The 26,705-nt window shown below is 40.9% G+C and overlaps 1 protein-coding gene across 5 annotated transcripts in view; it reads right to left on the bottom strand.

Moving 5' to 3' along the window:
• LOC129767870 (protein furry) overlaps nt 1-26,705 on the bottom strand; it is a 248,238-nt gene that overhangs the window by 194,722 nt on the left and 26,811 nt on the right. For all 5 annotated transcript variants that reach the window (XM_055769115.1, XM_055769116.1, XM_055769117.1 and 2 more), the window contains exons 2-6: nt 22,747-24,047; nt 13,902-15,410; nt 13,592-13,672; nt 2,912-3,231; nt 2,633-2,815 (exon numbers count right to left, since the gene is read on the bottom strand). In XM_055769115.1, the coding sequence (XP_055625090.1) occupies nt 2,633-2,815; nt 2,912-3,231; nt 13,592-13,672; nt 13,902-15,410; nt 22,747-24,047 (3,394 nt within the window). The remainder of the gene's footprint in view (nt 1-2,632; nt 2,816-2,911; nt 3,232-13,591; nt 13,673-13,901; nt 15,411-22,746; nt 24,048-26,705) is intronic.

The following is a 26,705-nucleotide window of genomic DNA, read 5'->3' as shown; positions in this document are numbered from 1 at the left end:
ACGCATAATTCGTGTTGATTTGAAAATGTTTCCGTATAAAATTCAAATGGCTCAACAACTTAACCCATCTGACTTACCACGTCGACTTGATTTTGCGAAATGGACCATCGAAATGACCAAAAATGAACGTGGCTTTTGGCAAAAAATCATAATGTCTGATGAGGCGCATTTCAACTTGAATGGAGGAGTGAATAAACAAAATTGTCGGTTTTATGCTACTGAAAAACCCTAAATTCATCGAAACGCAACCTCTTTACGACCAAAAAGTTACTGTGTGGCATTTATGCCGATAAAGTCATCGGCCCGTACTTCTTTGAAAACGAAAATGGAGCAACGGTAACCGTGAATGGGGAGCGTTATCGGACAATGATAACCGATTTTTTATTGCCATTTGTTCGTGAAAATGAATTGGACAATTACTGGTTCCATCAGGACGGCGCTACATGCCATACAGCGGCTGCCACGACCAAATTATTGCGCGAAATGTTCCCCGGAAGATTAATATCGAAAAACGGCGATTATGACTGGCCACCGAGATCACCTGATTTGACGCCTCCTGACTTTTTTTTATGGGGATATTTAAAATCCAAGGTATACACTGGTAAACCAAGGACCCTGGCTGCGCTGAAAGACAATATCCGACAAGAAATTGCTGCCATATCGGCCGAAACATTGGGCAAAGTGATGGAAAATGCCGAAAAAGGGCACAGTTTGCGGTCAAGGCCAGAGGCGGTCATTTACGAGATATCATAATCAAAAAGTAGTTAGAACAAATCTCCTTGGACCAAAATAAATGAATTTCAAAAAAAAAATTTTAAATTCCACTTCTTTACTTTGCTATTGCAAAAACAAATCCTTCCACTTTAAATGGCCCACCCTGTATTTCATTTTCCCTCCATTTCATTGTATCTTCGTTTCACTTTGTCTCCACTTCACTTTCTCACCATTTCACTTTCTCTCCATTTATCTAACTCTCTCTCTCTATCTTTATCTTTTCTCTATTTCTATTTCTTTCTTTGTGTCCCGCTCTCTCTCATTCTTTTTCTCTCTCACTCTTTTTATTTCTCTCTCTCTCTATCACACTCTTTCCCTTCCCCTCTCACTCACTCTCTCACTCTTTCCCATTCTCTCTCTCACTTATTCCATTCTCTCTCACTCATTCCTTTCCTCTTTATCACTTTTCCCTTCTTTCTTGCTCTCTCTTTTTTCCATTTATCTCTATTTCTCTTTCTCTCTCTTACTCTTTCCCTTTCTCTTTCACTCTTTCTCACTTTTTCCTTTTCTCTATCTTTCTCTTTCCCTTTCTCTCTATCACTTTTTCCCTTTCTCTCTCTCTCTTTCCCTTCCTCTTTCTCACTTTTCCCTTTCTCTCTTTTTATCTTTCTTTCTTTCACTCTTCCTTTTTCTCTTTCTCACTCTTTGCCTTTCTCTCTCTCACTCTTTTTCTTTCTCATTCTTTCCCTTTCTCTCTCAATTCCCCTTTTCTCTCTCACTTTTTCTTTTTCTCTCTCTTTCTTCCTCCTTTCTGTCTCTCTTTCCCTTTCTCTCTTTCATAGATTTTATAATGTTAATTTGTTCACAACGGATGTGAATGTCGTATATATATTAACTTTGTGTGGCAGCAAGAATCCCCAAGGCTAACGTATCACTTTGATGGTGTAGTATTAACAATGAATAAACGTCTCCACAGAAGTTAATATAGAAGAATTCAACAACAAATTTAAGGACAAATGGTTTTGGGATTTTCCATTTTCTTTCTCTCACTCTTTCCCTTTCCCCCTCACTTTTTATTTTCCTCTTTCTCCCTCTTTCCCTTTCTCTCTCTCATTCTTTCTATTTCTTTCTCATTCTTTCCCTTTCTATTTCTTACTCTTTCCCTTTTTCTATCCCACTCTTTTCCATTCTCTTTCTCTCTCACACTTTTCCTCGTTCTTTATCTTTTGTTTCTCTCTGTTTCCTTTATTCTCCCTCATACTCTTTCCTTTATTCTCTCTCACTCTTTCCCTTTATCTCTCACTCTCTCTCTTCCTCTTTCCCTTCCACTTTCACACTGTTCCCTTTCTCTCTCTCTTTACCTTTTCCTCTCACTATTTTACATTTTCTATATAATTATTTCCCTTTCTCTTTCACTCTTTTCCTTTCTCTTACCTTTGATGGTGTAGTGTTAACAATGAGTAAACGTCTCCACAGAAGTCAATCTAGATCAATTTAACAACAATTTTAAGAACGAACGGTTTCGGGATTTACACCGGTTTCGTATTTACAATCAGAAATTATTCGTGTCAACAGATGACATGCTATTGTTTTAAAGTTGCAACCGCCATATTATTCTTTCTTAAAACAGATAAAAACTACAGATGAAATTTCTAATAAATTGTGAGTTATCTAATACATTATCGTGTACTACAAATAAGCTAGGTTATCACATTGGGTGAAGCTCCGAACATTGATCAACGATTGTGTTTCAGACATGAGCTATATGTTAAACATTACGCAATATAATAGTTTAATTCTAAACACACATAACAAAAATTAAGTCAAAAACCTAAAAGCAAATGAAGAATTATAACGAGAAATCACGAACGTTTATAAAATATGTCTCGTTCATCGCAATAAAATCATTTCAACTCACCTAAGACTGAGATCAGGCGAAGCACAGCGAACGGCCACACTCGGCATTTGCGGAACCAAGCGCATCGCTAAAGCCACCTGATTTTTCCACAAGTGTGCCAGAGAGTCACGCTGGGCCTCCGATGGTGGTTTTTTGGGTGGGGCCGAACTACGCAGCAGCGAAGCGCGGTTATCACTCACCGGTCTGTACAAAGAAAAAACAAAAACAACAAATTCAAATGATTGGAAAACATCATCCATATCTATCCCACTGTTTTGCATCGAAAATCTACCCACTTACGTTGGATCAATCACGTTAAATAAACTGGTCACACGCTGATAGCAAATAGGCCACGCCTGGGCCGTCGCCGAGGGACAATGCTGCAGGACGTGTTGGCGCTCCATGAATCCAAACAAGCAAACACTCCACGGATCGTACACCTGCCCGCTGGACTGCGAGTGGCACAGGGTAAGGGTTGACGCTTTGGTCGAGTCCTCTATGTGGCCCACTGTCCAAACACCACTGTTTCGCTCCACTATCCACTGCAAATCAATTACGTTTGCGTTTAGCATGGCCGAGCGATCGGCCTGGGGCAGCATGTGGAGACATTTTTCCAGCACCTGTTGATGAAATTTATTTGATACATTACTTATGGTAAAATGAGATGGATTTTCCGTGCTGAATCGACGACCACACACGCAGTACTTCGATTGATCTCGGAATTCTGAATTCACACTACTGGAATCGTACATTTAGTATTGCATTCTACTCTCCACTTAGTTCTGGGAAAGTGATGTTTGTCTCTGATTTTGGGAAATAATATGTTTTTCTATCACCCAATACAACGTATGCATTTTTTTATTTCGTTCAAGCATAATGGGGACTATTTTCCAACCAACGTCACTGATTTAAACTAGGTAGACGACGAAGGAAACGTTTTTGAGAATGTATTTTGATGATTTGCATATCAATCGTATCGGTAATTCTTTTCGATTGGTAAGGCTCCCTCATTAAATCTTGGTCCTTAAATGATTAATTATGGGACTACATCTTCCTGGAAGGGTGTTAAATCAGAAAACAGGTCACGTTTTAATGAAATAGAGTTAACGTTAATAACTATTCTCACTACGAAATAATTATGATAATTTGCACTCCAATCGAATCGAAAATTCTCTAAGATTTGTTTGATATGCTATACATTACAATTCCCTAAGCGGTGTAAATTAATGAAAACTGGAAGCATTCCTCTTTTTCCCTGCATTTATGTGTTCACCTACCCGTACCGTCAAAAACGAGCAACTAACACATTCGTTTCTGCCCGTTTCCAACTTATTTGGTATAAATAAGCCATCCTTGATTTTAAATCACAGTCTCGAGCGAGCGAACGAGTCTTTTCTTTTTTTTTACAGCACAACGAGCGAACACTTTTTCCTAATGCTGAGCTAGACGGGTCAATGGTACCAAGTATGGAAAAGTTCATTCGCTCATTATTCCCTAATTATAAATCACCCTTGTATCTGCTTGGAATAATCATGGCGAAGAGAATGCAGCAAGCAACCGTGAGATTGAATGATGAATCATTTTTCTCTCTCCGACCATATTCATTCGGGACTGAGAGTGAACATAACAAAACAAAGAGTGGAAAACAACATTCGATGCAGTTCGGTACACTCCTTTGGAAGGATCGCACGAAACGAAATAACGAGTGAGTTCAAATAGACTCAATCTACGTGTATGTATGATTTTTTTCCCTTCTACTCTTGCGTTGGCGTCATACTGGAAACGAAAAAATGCCATTGCAATCAGGGCCCGAAATCTTCGAAGGTGGAAAATGAAGATCGACTCTACTCTCAGTAGCTTCGCTTCGACTAGAACTGCTTCGGCAGTCGCCGCCAACAAGAAGTGACTTGACTAGAAAATGAATTGACTAGCGTTGACTAGCGAGGATGATTGGTGAACTAGTCCAGTCAGTGGTTATTTTAACTAACGCGACTAATGAATACAAATCTGCTTCTTCATTCAACTGACTTCAGTCCACACTTTCATTTCCCCCTGATACTAATTTTATACCCGCGTACGCAATCTTATTTTGCGTCCAAATAAAGAGGAACGAAAGCTTGATTTCTGATGCAAAAAAGTAGTTACCTTATCAATGGATGGTTTATTGTCTACCCATCGGGAACTCAAACCAACGAACTTCGACATTTATCAAGTATAAAGATAAATATAAAGGGCCTCGCGTTAGTATTAGTAAATAACGAGCAAAATAGCGCACACACACACTGCACGTTATTTTATAGGTGTGAGTAATTTTCGTGTACGATACAAAAAAATCTAGCTCACTTGTAGCGTATGTCAAACCGCGTTGAATTCAAACTCCGATGCATGCACACGTACATGGGAGAGAGAAAGAGAGGAACGAATTCGTATTGGGAGAAGTCACTTCAAAATGCAACGAGGACAATTTGACTGGGAGGAATGAAATGATATAGTCGAGTCGGTAGAGGGAGATAGCGACAAAAAGCCCGACTGACTGTTTAGTTGTTTTGGCGGAGAAACTGAGTGAAGAAGTCAAAAGTCATTTCCGACTGAATACGGATATAGTCAGTCAGATAGTCAGCTGACTATCCTCAGTTGACTATGACTATACCGAGCCCTGATTGCAATAGCGCACAGAACTCAATTTTAATTATCTACCTATATTTTACTGCCGCGATCGAGGCTCAATGATTGCTATTTGAGTGAAAAACGAATGATTTTACAGAGACACTCACTGGCTCAAGCAAAAGTTCCCAATTTAATTCGCTCACCATCTAACGTCATTCCGAGAGGCAAATGAGAGAATGCAAGATTCCCTGAGAATACATGAGCGGAATCGAGACAGTATTTTTCCGTAAAATTAGAAAATGAACTTTGCGAAGATGATAGGTAAATGTTTTCTGTCTCAAATAAAGTGAGGCATAAACGAAGAATAGAAGGGAGAGTTTTATCTGTGAATGAGTGGTGTTGAACGAATTTCGATGCGATTTTGCCCATACCTCTATGGTACTGGGTGAGGCCGTTTCGTCACTAACTTGGTTACGGGAGCGGTATATGAAAACAGTACGGAAGAAAGCAGAAAGATAATTATTTGCTTGAAGCGTCAAAAAGACAGACTGAACAGACGTAACAAGGTTCCAAGATGGCTGCAGAGTGGTTTTGACATATTGGCCCACCTACCATCGACGTCAGATCCTATCGGAGCGCTAACGTTGACTCGGATCACTACCTGGTGATGGTGAAGATGCACCCAAAACTGGCCGTTGTGAACAACATTCGGTACCGACGCCCGCCTCGGTTAAATCTCGCTCGGCAGCCTGATGTCGATGGAAAATACGTGCATTCGCTCGAAGCTGCGCTGCCGGAAGAGGGCGAGCTGAACGAAGGGTGTCTCGAGGACTGTTGGAACACCATTAAAACAGCCATCTTCAGCGTAGCAGAAAACATACTCGGGCACGTGGGGCGTATTAAGCGGAACGAGTGGTTTGACGATAAATGTAGGAGGGTGAAGGATGAGGAGACACCTGCGCGGGCGGCTAAGTTGCGCAGTGCCACTCGCAAGAACGTGGAAAGACATCGACGGAAGAAGATGCATCGTACCCAAATCTTCCGGAAGAGAAAGCACTGCCTGGAGGAGGCGAAATATGCAGAGTTGGAGCAGCTGCATCGGTCTCATGAAATGCGAAAGTTTTACCAGAAGATCAACGCATCCCGCAGAGGCTTTGTACCGCGAGCTGAAATGTGTCGGGATAAGAATGGGATCGTCTGACGGACGATCGTCAAGTGACGGAAAGGTGGAAGCATCACTTCGACGAACACCTGAATGGCGGAGCAGAGGACTATGGCGACGGGGAAAGCAATTTCGTCGGTGGGACAAGAGTGGAGGAAGTGCCAGCTCCAACGATAAGCGAAGTTAAGGAAGCTATCAACCAGCTGAAGAACAATGAATCCGCTGGGAAGGTTGGCATCGGAGCGGAGCTTATTAAAATAGGCCCGGAGAAGCTGGCCATTAGTCTGCACCGGCTTTTTGTGAGAATTTGGAATGCAGAACAACTGCCAGATGAGTGGAAAGATGGGGTTATCTGCCCGATCTACAAAAGGGCGACAAGCTGGACTGTGAGAACTATCGTGCAATCACCGTCCACAATACTGCCTACAAAGTGCCATCTAAAATTATTTTCCGCCGACTATCACCAACTGCGAAAAGATTTGTGGGAAGTTATCCGGCCGGCTTCGTTGAAGGACGGTCAACGACGGATCAAATGTTAACGTTGCGGTAGATGGTCCAGGAAGGCCGTGAATACAAACTCCTCACGCATCTGTTCTTCGAATTCAAAGCAGCGTATGATACCATCGACCGCGAAGATCTATGGAAAATTATGGACGAGAACGGCTTTCCCGGGAAGCTGATTAGACTGATTAAAGCTACGATGGATTAGTAATTTCGGGCGGACTGTTAAGATCATACCCCACAGGGGACTTCGTCAAGGTGATGGTCTCTCTTGCCTGCTGTTCAACATAGCGTTACAGGGTGTTGAACAGAATAAGGGTTTGCTATGAAGTATGCGTTTAGTTAGTTTGCCAATTTGAAAAACTAAAACTAAACTCTTAACAATCAGTCTTTTTTGATCCCGTTAGTTTATTTATTTAGGCTCATTAGCATTTTAGCTGTAACAGAGCAGGGTTTTAATCGTATACATGTCACATGTTTTATGGTGTCTATAAATTGTACATTACATAGTAGTAGCAGCCATTTAGGCATAAGAGTATTTTTCCTGTTGCATTACATTATGATAAATTACACAGTAGTAGCCATTTAGGCGTAAAAGTATTCTTTCTGTTCTACCGTTGTACAACAGACCGGATAGCGGAGACAGTTGATATTGATCATTGTTGAATTATAGATAGCACAACAGCCCGATGTTTCTTGCAGAACAGAGCAGGCTGAATCGATCTTCATTCGACCGTGGATGGATCTCTATTGCTGATGATTATTGCGTGGACGTAGTTATTCTATGACAACACAAAGATGGTCACTTGAGGGTCTTGAGCTTTGAACTCACGATCAATAGGGAATGTGTGGTTCGATGGTGGACTGTATATTATTGGGGAGGAGGCAAAGATGCTCGTGACCTTTCCTCGGATTAACTGGACAGCTGGTGATGCCTCACGCATGCGACAATCACAATCGCCGGGAAGTAGCTGGTTGAAAAGCTGCGTGCTGCGAAACTTTCCACTCGCTGATCTACGCTGTCGACCACTCTCGTTGAATCAGCTGCTAAATAAAACTCTTTAACACTGTGAGAATCAACACACGGAATAATGTCTTTCTAAACTATTTTATTTACACTTTTGATTTACATTACTAGCTTAATCTAGAACTATACTAACTTAATCTAGAATATAGAAAACACTTGCAAAAAAAACTATTCGAGGTAAAACACTTCTTGAGCCGTCAAAAAAATATAGATGTGAGAGCGTCTCACTGGCTGAAACGCATAGTTTTATTCAGCGGTAATACTGCAATAGCGATGGACAGCATTTATCTTTCTTGTGTTGTTGCCGTTATTGCGCTATGTAATGCACGTGCGCTGCTGGAAGGGGAATCAAAGAAAAGGGGCGTTTGTTCCTTATGAACATGTCCAGACATGTTTTCTCTTGCGGTTTCTCTTTTCTTCAGTCGTGAGACTGAACAGGGAACGCGCAACCAATGTGGCTACGAAGACCAGCAAAAATGAGGGCCGCACTGAAGAAGCATAATTGTTGTTCTGTTTTGTCAATCAAGTAGGAGTGAGTAAAGAGAATTTGACCGAGTCGGATATGAGTAAGAACCAGTCTTTATCGACTGTTGTTTCGATCGAACCATGGAAGTGTGGTGGCATCCTGTCTCGCGCGCAAAATCATTACTAGTCTATATGTATATATAAAAATCTAGTGTCACGGTGTTTGTTACCGAACTCCTCCGAAACGGCTCGACCGATTTTGATGAAATTATACTCAAAATACTTGGTAGGTATGAGAATAGGTTGTAAACTATATATGATACCGGTAGGATACCGATAACCATACATTTAATACCGAATAGGGTGGCTCTATGCAGAAAAAAAGATCTGGATATACATATAACCTTAAATTTTGACCCCAATTCCCTATTTTTAATTGCGATTTTATTATTTTTGTGTCAAAAATATTCTAATAATTTAACCGTTGTTCGTTTTTTCAACAGAACGAATTTATTTAAGTTGTTCAATGACTGATGGCGTAACGCCCGCTTCATTGAACATCCATCTACAAATACACAAGTAACATCAATTCATCTAAAGCAGGGATCATCTCCGACGAGCTGGAAGCCTTCTTGAATGAGCACAATGAGTTATCGAAATTCTTCAAATCACATTTGCTCGGATTACAAAATGACAATCACGCTATTGCCATCAACCCTGATAAAACATCAGCTGGAGAGCACGTGCGTAGATCCAAAGCACAAGCGCTGCTGGAATCATGATAGCACGATGACACGAGAAATTTAATGCGAAGAAAAAACAATAATCTGGAATTCATCGTTGACACACACCGTTCATACGACCCTCGCTATATTCTTCTTCAATGGCACTAACGTTCCCAAGGTTTGCCTTCTCAACGTGGTACTACTTGCGTCATTTTTATAAGTAAATAGTTGAGATTTCTATGACGAACAATACGCCTTGAATGTATTCTGGAGTGGCAAGCTCAAGAATACGCGTGACTACAGTGCAGGTCAGAAGGGTTTCTTTATCGAAAAATCTCTTGCATAAACATTAGACCAACGAGACCCCGTCAAAGATACTTAATTCATTATGAACATCATTTCTCATTTTGATTTAATATTTATGAACATGCGACGAAACAGAGGGCGCGCTCGAAGGATTTTTATGTTTATCATATGGTGATTTGACATGGTCAAGAAACGCCAATTCAAGATATCGTAAGCTGTGCCAACAATTTATGGTCGACATATACGCGAAGGTAGAGATTGAACGACTGCAATTCTTACTACACAATCAACAAAAGCGGTGCGAGGAATAATACATTCACTTGCGAGACACTATCATGAGCAACGCCGACACAGCTTTAGTTATAGCCAGGCCAAAGCGCAATGCATTGTCATGACATTGCACGTGTGTCCAAACACAAAATGAAGTTCGATCGTATTCGTCCCCACATATTGTTGGTTGTATTCTGTTGAATACAACTTATTTTGACCATTGTTTCGCGACAAGGCGAACGAATTTAAGAGTGTAAAAGTCGATTTCGATCGAATTGTAAAATCCGATCACTCATATGCATATATGAATATTGAGTTCAACAAATCGGTGAAGAGTAATGAAAACCATCAATGAATAAAGGAAGCAATATGGCTGTGTTTCAAACTTAGATTACCGATGTGAATACTCCTCGATTGAATGACAACGATAAAATAACGCGATTCCAAACAGGCCGATTAATTTGAACGTTTTCCAATTTATGAACGAGACCAAGCTGTTATAAACTAAGCCATGTTGAAAATCACATGCACGTATTTTCTAACAAGGAGACAGCAATAAATATTGATTTTTAATATTTCATTTTTTTCTACTTTACGAAAAACTTATATTACTTTTTTCAGTTGACGTTTAACTTTTAAGAGATCAAACATATCAGTTACATTAATGAAATACACCAAGAAACATCATATAACCTTTCGTTCAAATCATTTAATTCGTTTTTTTATCGGTCACATTCGATTTATTTTAAAGATCGTTAAAATATTCAAACACACTTACAATATATTAGTGTGTTTTATTCAACACCCAAAATATTCACTAGAAATAATTTATTTGGCAGAACAACGTTTGCCTGGTCAGCTAGTATACTATATTTATTTATAGAAAAAAATCTTCAGAAAATATTTTTTCTTCAACTTTATTCAGTTTTGATAGTCGTTTAATTCAGCCTCCTAAAAACAAAATAATTTTCGGTCTGTGATACCGTATGCGTGATTATAGGAGGGTCATCTTCTCAAATGGGAGGAATGGATGTTTCTTTAGGTTTCTCTGTAAATATATCCCAGAATAGGCGGACCTAATGTTTCACCCAACGGTTGATGACAGATGGAGGAAAAGAAATATCTTAAGGTACTCCTTTTCTCCCCCTTGCAAGTCGCCTTGTCGACGGCTGAGATTCCGAAAATTCCGGAACATTGAGGAACCCAATAGAAGATATATTTTCTGAAATACATGCGTTTGTTGCTTTGTTCAGCATATGGTCGGCTCCGGACAAATCACTTTTTAGTGTGAAGCCTCTAGAAAATAAACAAAAGATAAAAGTTACAACAAAATCAAACACCAAAAAATTCTACCCAAAAGTGAATTATAAAATTTATTTCCTTCCTAAGTTAATATCGTAAATGGTAATTGAATTGAAAGCTAATTGGATGCAAAAACGTAAACAATGCGGTCGTGTCTTTGACACCACCTTCTTAATTGTTTATGCAAATACAGTGCATGTTCCACGGACACTGAGAAGAGAAGAAATATTACTGTTAAAGATCCGCTCGTTTACAACTCATTGCAACGGGCCAAGTAATAAAAAATGTATTTTGCGATTCCTACTACAATCTCGTTCCAGTTAGCGAACAGTCAACAATGTTTCTCTTTCTTCACAGCGATTTTGCTCGATATAAAGTACGAAGTCAAAATCACTTCAAATTCGAGCAGGGCTCGACAAAGTCATATTCAACTGAAGATAGTCACGGGACTATGAAGAAATCCGCTTTCGTATTCAATTGTAAATAAGTTTTGGATTCATCCAGCAGTTTCCCCGTCAACATGACTCAACAGTCATTAGGGCGTTTAATAGCTATCTCACTCTACGACTCGACTATTTTCATTTCATTCTTCCCCGTCAAATGGACTTCATTGCGCGTTGAAGTGACTTTCCCCAAAATATATTCGTTTCTCTCTCTCATGTATCACGTATGCATGTATCGATGTTTGATCTCAATGTGGTTTGACATATACTAAAGGAGAACTATTTTTTTTTGTATCGTGCCCAATAATTACTCACACATATAAAATAGCGCGCAGTGTTGTGTTCAGAACCACTGACCAATTGTGAATTATGTGGATATAAACCCGTTTTGACATAAGACTATGTCTCTGGTTTCTATATAGGAGGGTCACTCTACGAAAAATAAAACGATTCATTAAGAGATTTCGAACGCATATTAACCAAAATCGTTATTGCAACATGTTGTGTTATGTAACATTATACAGGAAATTTATTCAGCAATTTTTTGCTTGAAACACGAACAGAAAATATGGAAAAAAAATTAACAATTTGACGATTAAAATGGATATGGTTTATCGATTGCGCTAACCACTTGCTTTCCTCCCCACACAACAAGCAATCTTTTTGCCTGCAATTCTGCGTTAGCTCACAGTGTGAGCTGATGCGTATCACGAGTTATCCTCCATTTTTCGGACAGACAGGCATTTTAAAGTCGGCACTCAATCAATGGAGTCAATTGAGGGATGATCTTGGAAGATTGTTTTACTCTATCATCCTCGAAGTTCAATCAATTCGAACTCAATTCACGTCTTTATCGTGTAGATCTTGCTACTAACAATGTATGTAATCGTGGTCCAGGATGTCATAATATCGAGCATGTTGTTTGGTTATGTGAAAAATGCAATTAATGAATCTAACTGGCTGCTGATTTAGAAGTCCGAAAGAGTATACTCACGTATATCAGATTGTGATAGCTTGAGAAGTCGCGATCTTAAAATTATATTTCTTATGTCTTCCTTAGAAGCTCGCTTCACTTCCTTGAATGCACTTGCCAATTCACTTTTCCCTTTCCTATACATAAGCAGAACTTAGCACCCAATGAGATCAGTTCACTACTGCAGCTACACGAACTTCCCAAGAGAGCACTCATCTCATCTCATCTAACCCGTAAAGGATAAAAGTTCATACAGGCAACGGTTTTTTCAGGGCTTCCATTTAATGTATCGAAAGAGAAAAAAAATCCAGATTTTGTTCAATAAAAAAATTAAATTCGAATGCAATTATTACACACAATCACAGTCCTATGTCAAGATCCCATCCGTGCCTCTTGGCCCAGACCCATCAACTTTTTTACTTCATTCGATGTAACTTGGTCTTCTGCACTTTTCTGTGAATATGTAGGATAACACGGGGTGAGTTGGACGTACGGGGTGATTTGGACCACCCCTTTATCTAAAAAAGTACGGCTCAACTTGGATTTTTTATAATGTCATCTCCGTTTATTGTTGAACCGTATGTACCTAACGTAAAGAAACATTGGTAAAATTCGATAGGTGGAAGGAAACGGTAGCATGAACAGAGCAAGCATATTAAGTGCTAGAAAATGTGAGTTTTCCAATCGTAGTTTTTACGGTTTTCCCCGCTGATTGAACAAACTTTTCGTGTATTGTGCCGTAAAGTTCTGTTCCCCTACAGAAGACGAACAATTTGATGCAGCGAAACTGTAAGTTTGATAACAATAAATGAAATTAATTGCATTTAATTTTTTGCATGTTGTGTGGTGTGAGGTTTGAGGCTTTTCTTTAGTCTAATTGATTCCAAATGCCGCTGCATTACAAAAAGAAGATGGGCAGACATCCCCCATTTCCCCTACTTTATCATATGACGGACGTATTTTTCCAGCAAGAATCATATACACTTTTTGACATACACAAAGCTAACGAAAATATTAATCAGAAACATCATGTGGCTTCATTTTTACTTCCCCCTTTTCGCACCAACCAACAATGTAGACTCATCCACAGTATGTAGCCCCGGGCAATAAACTTACACCCCGCAGATAACATTACGTTAATAATCACAGTGTCATTTACAAATGGTTTTATGAATTGAAAATATATCAATTGAACATACCTGTGGGCAGCATCGATCAATTACATCAATCAGCGGTGGCTCCGTCTCCACAATACCAAGGGCTTTCATCAATACTTTTACCTATCGCATTCCGGACATAATTTTGAGTACACGGAAAAGCAAATGGAAAAAAACCATAGAAAAATATTTTGACATTAATGGTTTGATAACAAATTGAGATAATTATATTTTAATAAGCCCAACGCAATGAAATGAACATCAACTTAGAATTCTGAACTATATGATGGAAAGGACTAGCAGTAGTATTTGAAAACTGACCCTATTTTATTGTTATGTAGCAAATACTGACCTCCTTCAAAATGTTCACGGCAAATTTTCGAGGCGCAGATCGGCAATTACACAGCATAACCAGCGCGAAACCTTCGACCATATGCATCGTGGTAGCCAGCGGCTGTTCGTGGTTTTTCTTCCCTCCAGAGGAACCGTGCCCGCTTGAATCGATTCCTCCTCCTCCCACCGCATGGATGGTAGTGGTCTGCGTAATCGACGATATTCCAGAGCTGGCGCTGGAGTTTGAGTTGATGGTAACTGCATTCATCGAGGAAGCACTCTGTTGAGGTTGTGTTTTGGAAAAGCCCGAGTCCTGCTGCTGGAAAGCGACACGTTGTGCTGCCGCAGTATTCGTGGCGCCCTTCGTATTCAAAGTGTTGTTATTGCTGTTGTTTGTGCTACTGTTGCTGAGCGCATTTTTCCAGACCGTGAGGAACGCGAAAAGCATTCGCAGACCGTTATCCAACAGGTGGGGGAATGTATCGACAACGTCTCTGGCAAGAAACTGGGTGAATCCCTGGATCACATCCTGGCGCCAGTCGGGAAAATCAACCACTAATGTTTGCAAGGACTGGTGAGCCAACGCTCGAAGTTCTTCGTCCATGTGGATGGTCAATCTTGAAAGCATATCAACCAACTCATGACCAGTCATATTGTCAGGAATAATCCTTGGGACTGCGGCCACACAGGTTCTGAACAAGTCGATTCGAGGTTTCCTTTCGCCCGTCAGCATTTCGTCGGGTTCTTTATTCAAGTTCTGGTTAATGGTCATCATGAGTGGCCGTCCACAGTGGATGTCAAGAGCTCTCAAAATATCCACGAATACTCTTCGTACGTGAGGAAAATAATTCGACATTCCAATACTTCTCGCGGTGTCTTCCGTTAGCATTTTATTTAGATAAGTCTTCTTCACTCTCAACGTGTTTCCAGAGGGCAAAACACCAACTGTCCTTGGCATGGGTGGTTCTCCATCCTTCTGCTGCAGAGAATCCGCCACAACCAAAAATGCTCTCAAACCTATACTCATCCGCTCGGGTGTCATAATTATCTTGATCGGCCGCCCAACACACAGCAGTTCAAATACAATATCTCTCATCGCGAAGTCCAGTCGCTCCTGTGCTATAAATTGAATAATCTTCACGAATATATTCAGCGGGGTATCTCTCGGAACAACCGCTTTAGATCCCCGGGGAAACAACGAGTTTACTATGCTCTGCAAACGGGAATGGGTTGCCGAGTTAGATTCGCACTTTATCCTTATCATATACACCCACAGCAGTCGATACAGCGACTCCAGAGCGACGCGACTCATTTTAGGGTCTTTATTCTTCAGATTACTGAGACACATTGCAAGAAAGCAATGCCAATTACTGAGAAAGAATGACTTCTGCGATACACACAGTAAACATGTGACAAGGGGAAAGAGCGCTAGCTTGTGTTTGGATTTAGTGCACGCGTCCAACGTTTGCGAGTATAACAAATCCACGAAATTCTTCACACAGGGAACGTTGACCTCGTTTTTGACAGCCTGTAAAAATATGGAATTAATTATTATAGTTTTACTTATAGAGCAATTCCACGCCCAATCAGCCAGCCATTGATTCGACCCTCTCCGTTTTTTTGGGGTGTGCAGAAAAAAAAAATTTCTCAAAAAAAATCACAACTCTGGATCAAGATGTCTGATTAAAATATGATGTACGGAAAAGTTGTTGGAAAATGATTGAACTATTCAGGAAAAAAAATATTTCAAATACTGTATTTTTTCCAAGACAGTTTATTTGTCAGACTCAATTACTCATTATCTAATGTTTAAACAGCCAATTTTTCACCTTTACCTTTTTTTATTTATTTTGGCTTAACATCTTCACAACATGGCCTGATTCACAATTTTCCTCCAATTAACTCGGTTCGTGATTATCTCTCTTCAATTCCGCGGGCACCCCATGCTCACCATGTCCTGTTCCACTTGGTCTAACCACCTTGCTCACTGCGCTCCTCGTCGTCTCGTACCCGCCGGATTCCCGATGAACACCATTTTTGCGGGATAGTTGTCCGACATTCTTGCAACATGTCCTGCCCAGCGCATCCTTCCAGCTTTGATCACTTTTTGGATACTGGGTTCACCGGTGAGTTGCATGAGCTTGTGGTTCACCCTTCGCCTTCATACGCTGCCCTCCTTCAGACCGCCGAAAACGGCTCTTAACAGTCGTCGTTCGAAGATTCCGAGTACTGGCAGGTCCTCTTCGAGTATTGCCCACGTTTCGTGCCCGTAGAGAACAACCGGTCTTATGAGCGTTTTGTACAGGGAACATTTCGCACGATTGCTAAGTCTGTTCGACCCAAAGTGTTTGTGGAGACACGACTCCCATTGATAGTGCGTCTCCGAATCTCACGGCTGGTATCATTGTCAGACGTTACCATTGAGACAAGATCCACTACCCCGAACTCATCGGCGTTGATCACTACAACCTAACCGGGTTTTGTCGTGCTTGAACCCGGAAGCCAGCATGTATTTGGTTTTAGACGCATTGATTCTCAGTCCAACTCCCTCTGCTTCGTGTTTAAATCTGGCCGAAGATGTTTTACGAACTTTTGTTCCTTTAATTCAATTGAAAAACGCATTACGTCAATTTATGCGAACAATGTTGAACGTTACATCACTCACCTGATAAGGATCAAAACTGCAGTCGTAATTTGTTGTAGAAGAAATCAAACATGCTAACATATACGTGATACACGAATCGAATATTTCTACTCGCGCAGCTCAGTGCAAACATTCTGTGCAAAAGTTGATAGTCATTGAATTGAACAAGGGTTTGCTATGAAATATGTTGTACACAGTGAACACACACGGTTTTATCAGACATGTATCGACACGAGCAGACAAATACATAATATATTTATATTGTCAGACATAGCTTGTTTTTTGACATAGATTGTCACTTTTCGCCTCCAGGAAAGATGTCAACAACCTCAAAACCGAGCTCACCCAACAGAACCTCCAGCCACGTTTCAAACTGTGCAGCGTATGAACTAAAATGGTGTGCTCCAGCATGCAAAAATATACTAAGGTCGGCTCCTTTTTAAAACCGGAAGGAGTTGAATTCCTCACGCACGATTTGCCGTCGGCGAAACCACTGAAGGTGTTACTACGGGGACTACCACCATACAAAGCAACTGCCGTTCAGTCTGAACTAATACAGCGCGGACTGAAATCAATGGCCATCTATCAAATGACTAGACGAGAGTCAACCAATCAGAGCTGCCGAGATCAGTTGTTTCTGGTCCATTTTGTTGAGGGGTCCAATTCCATGCTCTAAAGGCTCTAAAAGGCTCTAAAAGAAATCCAGGGTATATTTCAAGTCATCATCACTTGGGAGCGTTACCGCCCGCTGCATCGTGACGTGACACAGTGCCTGAATTACCTTTGGTTTGGTCATGGTACAAAAAACTGCCATATGAAACCGCGCTGCGATAAGTACTCTGGTGGGCATTCCACTGAGTCCTGTGGTCAAGCAGATGACATCGAACCGAAATGCGCAAACTGTGGCGAGAATCACCGTGTCACAACCCGCACCTGTACCAAGCGAGCAGAATTCATCGATATCTGTCACAAGTCAACGATAGGAAATCAGCTGGTCGTCAACGCAGTGATCGTCTTCCTACAGCTAACACTGAATCACAATATCCAGCGCTTCAGCCCCGTCGAGTGGTTTCGAACCTGGAGCCGCTTCCTTTAGATAATCATCGAGCTTCCGCTCCGATCTCTTCAAACAAGCAAGCGGTTAATCCTGGCCACTCAGCTCAAAGTCGCCTCAGCATAGCAGTAACTCAACCAAACCAAGGGCCGGCCCGTGTTCCAGGATTGTCGTACGCTGGTGCCGCTGCCAGTACGCCTGATGACGATTCGCCATTTACAGCAGAGGAACTGATCGAAATAATGTCTGAGGTGATGATTATCATGTGCACCTGTCGTGCCAGAACACAACAGCTTCAGGCCGTTACATCCTTCATCAACAAATATGGACCGTGAATTTATCAGAGTCGCCAACTGGAAGCCGGAGATCAACGTTTACTTTTCCGATTTACGACTTCTGATGCTAGATAGAACCAGTTCCGGCGACCATCGATTGTTTCATCACCAACATAGGATGCAACGTCTCTCAACCGGAGGTTTTCCAAGAGTTGAACTCTGACTATTTTCATGTGGTCCTAGAGATCGGTTTCGGCGTGAGCAGACATCAAATCACTCGAAGAGATTATCACCGAGTAAACTGGGATAGATTTGAACGATGTGTGGATGAGAACATCGACTTCGATCGAGTCCCTGCGACGACTAAAAACAACGTCCGATCGCTGGAAGAGGTTGAATCGGCGATTGCACAGGCTCGTGAACTTCACGTACGGATAATTTCCCAGGTGAGCAACCTCTTAATCATTGATTCTACTACCAAATGTTATATTGGGTTGGGGAAAAAGAAATGTCGTATATTGTCAATAAATGGCAACACTCAAACATATCTTGTGTTGTACTTATCGCATCGGGTCATACTATACGACTATTTAAAGACGAAAATCTGTGCTACAAGTGTCGTTTTGACAGTGTTGTGATTGTCTCTTTCAGTCTCAAGATATAGCGCGTCAAAGATGGAGTCCACCGAACAAGAAATTCGCCATATTTTACGTTTTTATTACCTGCGAGGTAAAACTGCAACGAAGGCGGCCAAAAAAATTCGTGTAGTTTATGGACCCGATACTGTAACGATTCGCACAGCACAGCGTTGATTTGATCGAGTTCTGTTGTAGTGGCTATCGAAGTTACACCCCGTACGGGTAGGCCAATCGTCGTGGAAACCGATAAAATCGTTAAAATCATCCAAGTGAACACTCGCTCGATTGGCCAGGAATTAGGTATAGACCATAAAACCTTTTGGAACCATTTGCAGAAAATTGGATTCCAAGAAAAGCTGGCTGTATGGGCCACACGAGTTGACGCAAAAAGATCTTTTAGACCGAATCAACGCATGCGATGCACTGCTGAAACGGAACGAAGTCGTGGTCGAAGCACGGTGAGCCAGCCCAAACCATCGTCAAGTCCGGATTGACGGCCAGGATGGTTTTGCTATGTGTTTGGCGATTGACCAGAAGCGGCCAGAAATGATCAATAGGAATGGTGTTGTTTTCCACCAGAACAACGCTCGGTCTCACACATCTTTGATGACCCGCCAGAAGCTACAGGAGCTCGGATGGGGTGTCCTATTGCACCCACCGTATAGTCCGAACCTGGCTCCAAGTGATTATAATCTCTTCCGGTCCATGCAAAACGCTCTTGGTGATAATAAGTTGGCCTCAAAAGAGGCTTGCGAAAATTGGCTGTCTGAGTTTTTTGCAAATAAGGAGGGGGTTTTATAAGGGGGGGATAATGAAGTTGCCTTCTAAATGGTAACAAGTTTGCGAACAAAACGGCGCATATTTGACTTAAATTGGATAATTTTAAGTATGTTAAATAAAGCGTCAAATTTCGATCAGAAATACGACATTTCTTTTTCCCCAACTCAATATTAAAATTCGTAACATATACCGGAGGCAGGACTGGCCATCCGTTCTTCAGAACAAATTCAAACAATATTTCCAAAAGTATTCAAGCCAGACTCGTGGAGCTCCGTAATAGTAACTTCTCGAGCTTGCTTCAGTCTCTTCCAGATTGTGCTCGTGCATTTTGGAAACCAGCCAAAGTTTTGAAAAGCAAACCTAGACCTATTCCTCCGCTCACCCCTCTTATTTCGGCTAACAGCACAACAGATCGTTTGGTGACACCTGCAGAGAAGGCTCAGACTCAAAGTCAGACTTAGTGGTACTGGATTAGTGAGGTCACTTACCTCGGCCTCACCATGGACAGCAAACTGCTTTTTGGCACGCATGTTGATAAAATTAACACCAAGTGCAATGCACTGATAAGGTCATTGATAACTCGCAGCTCGACTCTGTCACTGAAGAACAAGCTTGCTATCTACAAACAAATCATCTTTCCAGTGATTGTATATGGCGTGCCAATCTGGAAGAGCTATGCAAATATTCAGAAACTAAAATTACAGAGAATTCAAAACAAGATCCTTCGTATGATCTCAAAAAGTCCACCTAGGACACGAAACAGTGAAATACACGAGTTGGCTAATATAGGGTTGGGGAAAAAGAAATGTCGTATTTTTGATCGAAATTTGACGCTTTATTTAACATACTTAAAAATAACCCAATTTAAGTCAAATATGAGCCGTTTTGTTCGCAAACTTGTTGCCAAAACTCAGACAGCCAGTTTTCGCAAGCCTCTTTTGAGGCCAACTTAGTATCACCAAGAGCGTTTTGTATGGACCGGAAGAGATGATAATCACTTGGAGCCAGGTCCGGACTATACGATGGGTGCAATAGGACATCCCATCCGGACTCTCGTAGCTTCTGACGGGTCATCAAAGATGTGTGAGGCCGAGCGTTGTCCTGGTGGAAAACAACACCATTCCTATTGATCATTTCTGGCCGCTTCTGATCAATCGCCTGCTTCAAACGGTCAAGCTGCTCACAGTAGAGAACCGAGTTGAGGGTCTGGCCATAGTTGAGCAGCTCATAGTAGATGATTCCCTTTCAATCCCACCAAACACACAGCAAAACCTTCCTGGCCGTCAATCCGGACTTGGCGATGGTTTGGGCCGGCTCACCGCGCTTTGACCACGACTTTTTTCGCTTTAGGTTGTCGTACGTGATCCACTTTTCATCACCAGTCACCATCTTCTTCAAAAATGGGTCAAGTTCGTTCCGTTTCAGCAGTGCATCGCAGGCGTTGATTCAGTCGATTCAGATTTTTTTGCGTCAATTCGTGTGGCACCCATACATCCAGCTTTTTTTTGGAATCCAATCTTCTGCTAATGTTTCCAACCGGTTTTATGGTCTATAGCCAGTTACGAGTGTTCACTTGGATGATTTCAACGATTTTATCGGTTTCCACGACGATTGGCCTACCAGTACGGGGTGTATCTTCGACAGCCACTACACCAGAACGAAATCGATCAAACCAACGCTGTGCTGTGCGAATCGTTACAGTATCGGGTCCATAAACTACACGAATTTTTTCGGCCGCTTTCGATGCAGTTTTACCTCGCATGTAGTAAAAACGTAAAATATGGCGAATTTCTTGCTTGGTGGACTCCATTCTTGTAGCACAGATTGTCGTCTTTAAATAGTCGTATAGCATTACTCTATGCGATTAGTACAACACAAGGTATGTTTAAGTGCTGCCATATATTGACAATATACGACATTTCTTTTTCCCCAACCCAATATCTTGCCGTTGGATGAAAAAATTGAACTGTTGGTAGAAAGATTCAGAGGTTGCTGCCAAGCGAAATCTTTACAGCTAGATTATGGTTTAGGTTAAAATTAGTTTAAGTAGGTAGGGTTATATTTTGAAAATTAAAATATATAAAACGTATTGAAACGTTAAAAATAATAAATATTAAAAAAAAATAACAAAGATGTAGTGCTAGAAGTAAGGAAGATCATTTATAATGTTAAAACTTTGTATAATCAAAATCCATGAAAAATAAAGAAAATTCAAGTCAAAAAAAAATTAGACCGAAAATCGCTACTTTTTCACCGGCCATCAGCAGCAGCAGGAGAGGTAGAAGCAACCGAACGGAAAAGAAGATAGAATTGTAGAAGAGAAAAGAAATACAGTTAATATAGTTATTATTTTCCGCCATCTTTTTCTTCTACCTATAACTCTTTCGGAATGGTTGGAATCATTCCGAAAGAGTTATAGCCTCTCTCAAGGCTTCCGATCCAACGAACTAATCCGCATCCGACCACGATTACCGAATTAGTGATACAAGTGATACACAAGCGGATTGAATTACATAACTCCGTAGTTCTACGCCGAAAATGTCCTGTCACGGTTTCTCAGTGTTAAAATTTAATAAATTAAAAAAAAAACATTTGTCGCTTTCAAAGAGTCCGACATCGAACAAATATATATATAATTTAATATAATAACCAAAAACCGACCATGTACATTTTGTTTATTGGCCCAAAAAATGACCTGTGCAAAGTTTCAGCTCAATCGGACATGATTTAGGGGGGCCTTAAAATGCTCAGTTTTGTTTTTTCGATCCTCGAGAATCTTCCAAGGAGATTTGGAAAAACGATTTTCTTTCGATGCCAAATGACTTAAAAATGCATAAAACGTCGAGATCTGGTGTTATCTCGAAAAAAATTTTTTTTTGCCGAAAATCGACCTTTTGGGACATAGCCTGAGAGGCTATGGAAAAAAAATAATGAAGGTATGGAAAAAAAATAATTATCAAACTTAACCTGTGCCAAATTTCAGCTCAATCGGTCATGATTTAGGGGTGCCTCAAATCACTCAAAGTTTTGATTTTTTGGACATTCAGGGTAATTCCCAAAAAGTCGATTTTCTACCAAAAAATTTTTTTCGAGATAACACCAGATCCAGATCTTTGTGCCTTGAAAGACCCTTCGATATCGTTGTTCTAGAAATTAAACTCAATTTTCGAGTAATAAAAGTGTCTTTAAAATCTTATGTTTCCTAATGTTCAATCATTTTCCGACAACTTTTCCGTGCATTATAATTTACTCAGACTTCTTGATGTCGAGTTACGATTTAAAAAAAATTCCGCATCCTTACGAAAAATCAGTCATAATTAAAATTGGTCATATAATAATGAAAGCTGTGATTTTTGGTAGCTGACACCATATGTACAGGGTTTAAAAAAATCGAAGAGGGTCACGTCTAAATCGGCCATTTTTCGCCTGATTTGGCGTGGAATTGCTCTACTACATAAAAACCGTCAACATACTGCTGCCACTGGAACCAGAATTTCCACAAACAAACCAGCCATCGCGTGCTTGATATCCTTATCTTTAACCTCCAAAAAATACTGTGCGCACTCGTGCATAAACTGGAAGGATGCCTCGAACTCCTCAATCGGGGCCATTTTCACGCGGAAAAATTTCATTCCCATCAACAAACTGATGATACTGTGGGTGGTATGCGGACTCGGTTCTTTGCTTCGAAGCTCCTTCAGCTCAGTCATAAATCGTTTCTTCACGGAGGCAAAACGGCTTTGCGCTAGCACTCCGATCACTTCGGCGTATAAATCCGCAATCATATGGTTATACTGTGCGTTCGGTGACGACTGAACGCCCTCTTTGTACTTAAACTGGCGGAAGGCAAGATTTTCGATATTCTTAACCATATCGTCATGGCCGGGATGGAATGAAAATTGTCGGAGGATTTCGATCAAAGCCAAACAGAATATGAATTCTACCGCGGCTTCTCGTCGCTGGAGTTGAAACTCCAAATCGTTACTAGATTTGGCCGTTGCTGCCGCCTGACGTTCAGTTTCGAATCGCTTGTAGTCACGTTTGATATCACCATCGCATATCTGATGTCGATGCCACGCAAGTAATGCCTTCAACAGCGAGGGCAAACAATGCTCGGCTACCGAGCCGAGTGCTTGCAGCAACTGATCGAACTGATTATCTTCTCCACGTTGCAACAGCTTGGCCAAATTTTTGTCAGAACTTTCCAGCATGACGATTTCTATTTTTTTCTCTGCTTGTACGGTAAAATCAGCAAACAACGTTCGCATCACTATCTCTCCGGGACGCAACGTCCCATCGTTGGCGGCCATCATGTCGATTGTGGCCGAAACGCTCGCCGAAATAATCGACGAACGGTTATGGGTATTCCAAGGTAACAAACTTAACCGCACTGACGTGTTCGTGGTGATCACGGGCGATTTAACAGACTCCACTTCGGTACTCGATAGGTTTTCGATAACTGTCACAGTATCACCTTCATCTATGACGTTTCCACCGTCGCCGTTACCACCCCCAGGACCTGGGCCAGATCCGTTTCCGCTTAGGGTGGCCAACTGCAACTGTGAACCGTTCTTCGAGTTTCGATCCGAGTTCAGCTTCGGTGTGCTGGTAAGATTAATCGAGTTACGCGTTGCATTGGTGGTAATGCTCATCGAATCACTGGAACCGCCCACCGAGGAAAGTCCATCGGACAGAGAGGGAGGTTCCGATAGTGATAGATTCTGTTGATGGGTTACATTGGCATTGAAATCCCCGCTGATTCCGGACTGCGATTCTGTGGAATAAACAGAAAGAGAGATTGTATTCACGGATTCTATTAGTTGTTGCTAATTTGTTGTTTCTCTATTGCTCAGTATATTATTAGAACTAATCTGGATTTATCATATGACGACTATCCAGAAAGTGCCAGACGTGTTTGACTACCGCAACAGTGGACGGGATTAGAGCCAAAATATTCCTACCCTCATCACACATTAAGCTGTGGCAACGGAATGTCCTTATCTCTCTTACTTTTTTTCCATCGCGTCAGACCAGCAACGTTGCACGTGATCAAGCCAGCATCACAGTGCCATGATCTGTTCATCAAACATATCTTTTGCTTACCAAAAAAAAGTACAGTTTGAAACGAGTGTGACTAAATATTCAAATTTCAAACCTCTTTAAGTCATACTGTTGTGTGCTCCGGTAAATACAAAACAAACAATTCCACGTGCTATAAAAAGGCCGACATGGAACGACGAAACCTGCAGTTGGAATAGAGGGTCTGGTCTGGAGGAGCTGTGAGTGAGGCAATGTGAGTTGGAAACAACCACTGTGACAACCTTTCAGTACCAGACCCCATTATACCTAGGCTGACCAAACGTACCGTTTTTAACGGGACAGTACCGTTTTTTCGACCTGTTTTGACCGTCCCGTCTTTTTATCAATCTGTACCGTATTTTAAGTATAAAGTATAAAATAAAAAAATATTTTATTCCAACGTCATTATTTTCAACACATTTATTCGAATGAACATCTGAATGGAATTTAGATTTGAAATTATGCTCAGTGTTTTCGTATTCATGTATAACAATTGAAAAGTTTTGTGTTTTCATCGGTGAATATGATATAAAATTGCCTGAACATACTAACACACGATCAAAGTTGCAAACCTTTCAGTTTTTCCTGTTTACTGCCAGTTTCCAGCGAAGCAGCCAAAGGCAAAGCATCTCCAGTTTTTTTTTAGTTTTCCCTTTTTTCTGACCCGGCAAACTTCGTACCACCCAAAATTTATTTTTAGTTCACGTTTTCACATTCACGTTTTCTTACTAAGTGCACGTTCATGGGTCCATTCGCAGAACTGTTCATTGATTGATTTTCTAATCTACCCTTCAAAATTACCTTTAACTATACTGTACTTCTACCAAAACTCGTCATTATATCATCACCACCTTAAAAATGTTTCTTGCCCCCTAAAACCTCCGAATGCCAAATTTAGTTTCATTTGCATGATTAATTATCGAGTAATGCAGAAATTTGTGTTCCATTTGTATGGCAGCCTCCTAAGAGAGGGGGAAGAGTATCTAACCACCATAGAATCATTTATTGTACCCTAAAACCTCCACATGCCGAATTTCGTTTCATTTGCTTGATTAATTCTCGAGTAATGCAGAAATTTGTGTTTCATTTGTATGGCAGCTCCCCCTAAGAGAGGGGGATGGAGTGTCTAACCACCGTAAAAACATTTATTGCACCCTAAAACCTCCATATGCCTAATTTGGTTTTATTTGCTTGATTAATTATCGAGTAATTCAGAAATTTTTGTTTCATTTGTATGGCTATTTTTAAAACACTAGATAATACGAGTGAATACAGGAGACAAAATTACTTAAAACTGAGGATTTTTTACGATACTGCGTTGGAGTACACTGAAAAATAATGTTTATGCTATTTTAAGAAAAACACAGTTGTATGAATGGATTTTATTCAAGTCCATTCCGGATTGGTCTGAGATTCAAAGTAGCATTAGTAAAAAACTTCCTGTTCATATAAATAAAAACTTCGTTTTCGTTTCGTTCGTTTGGTGTGTGAAAAATGATTAAAGGAATGGAAATTGTTTAGATAAACAGGTGAGCAAAAAAAATTAATCACGAAATAAGTTCAAGGGGGTCTCCGTAGCCACATTGGTTGCGCGTTCGCTTAGTAAGCGATCGATCGTGAGTTCAAAACTCAGGACCCTCATTGACCATCTTTGTGTTGTTACAGAATAGCTACGTCCACGCAACAATCATCAGCGATGGAGATCGATCCACGGTCGAAATAAGATCGATTCATCCATACAACTGCTCTGCTCTGCAAGACACATCGGGCTGCTGTTCTAGAAATAACTGCCATAGAAATGAAACACGAATTTCTGCATAACTCGAGAACTAATCAAGTACAATTTGGGATGTGAGGATTTTTGAGTATGAGAAATTTTTCTCCCTCCTCTGGAATGGAAAGGGGTCCCATAAAATTATTACACATATTATATTATATTGAGGATTTTTGGGTATGTTAAATGTTTCTCCCTCCTCTGGAATGGAGAGGGGGTCCCATAAAAATATTACACATATTTCAACCAAAAATATTCCAACCAAAAATGACAATTGAAAATTTTCGGAAAACTCTGAGCTTGAGCTTCGGTAGACTGTACAATTCGTAGTTGCACTCCGTGATTGACCTGAACCAACCAAATTGCACAAAGAACAAACAGAATGACGCTTGGGACCAGCAAATCATTCTCGTTGTGCAATTTTCGGTGATTCGAGCTTTAAATGGTCAATAACGACGCCGGCCACGTCCTTACAGTCACCAGGGGAAGGGAAGGAATGTTAGTATGGTAATCGCCGCCCGAAGGCCAGAAGGGTCGCCTCTATAGCGTGGTTCCCTAGCGATTATCATGGAAGGGATT

Source organism: Toxorhynchites rutilus, chromosome 2 (genome assembly GCF_029784135.1).
Source record: "Toxorhynchites rutilus septentrionalis strain SRP chromosome 2, ASM2978413v1, whole genome shotgun sequence".
Classification (NCBI taxonomy): Eukaryota; Metazoa; Arthropoda; class Insecta; order Diptera; family Culicidae; genus Toxorhynchites; species Toxorhynchites rutilus.
This window is presented reverse-complemented; position numbering and strand designations above follow the sequence as displayed.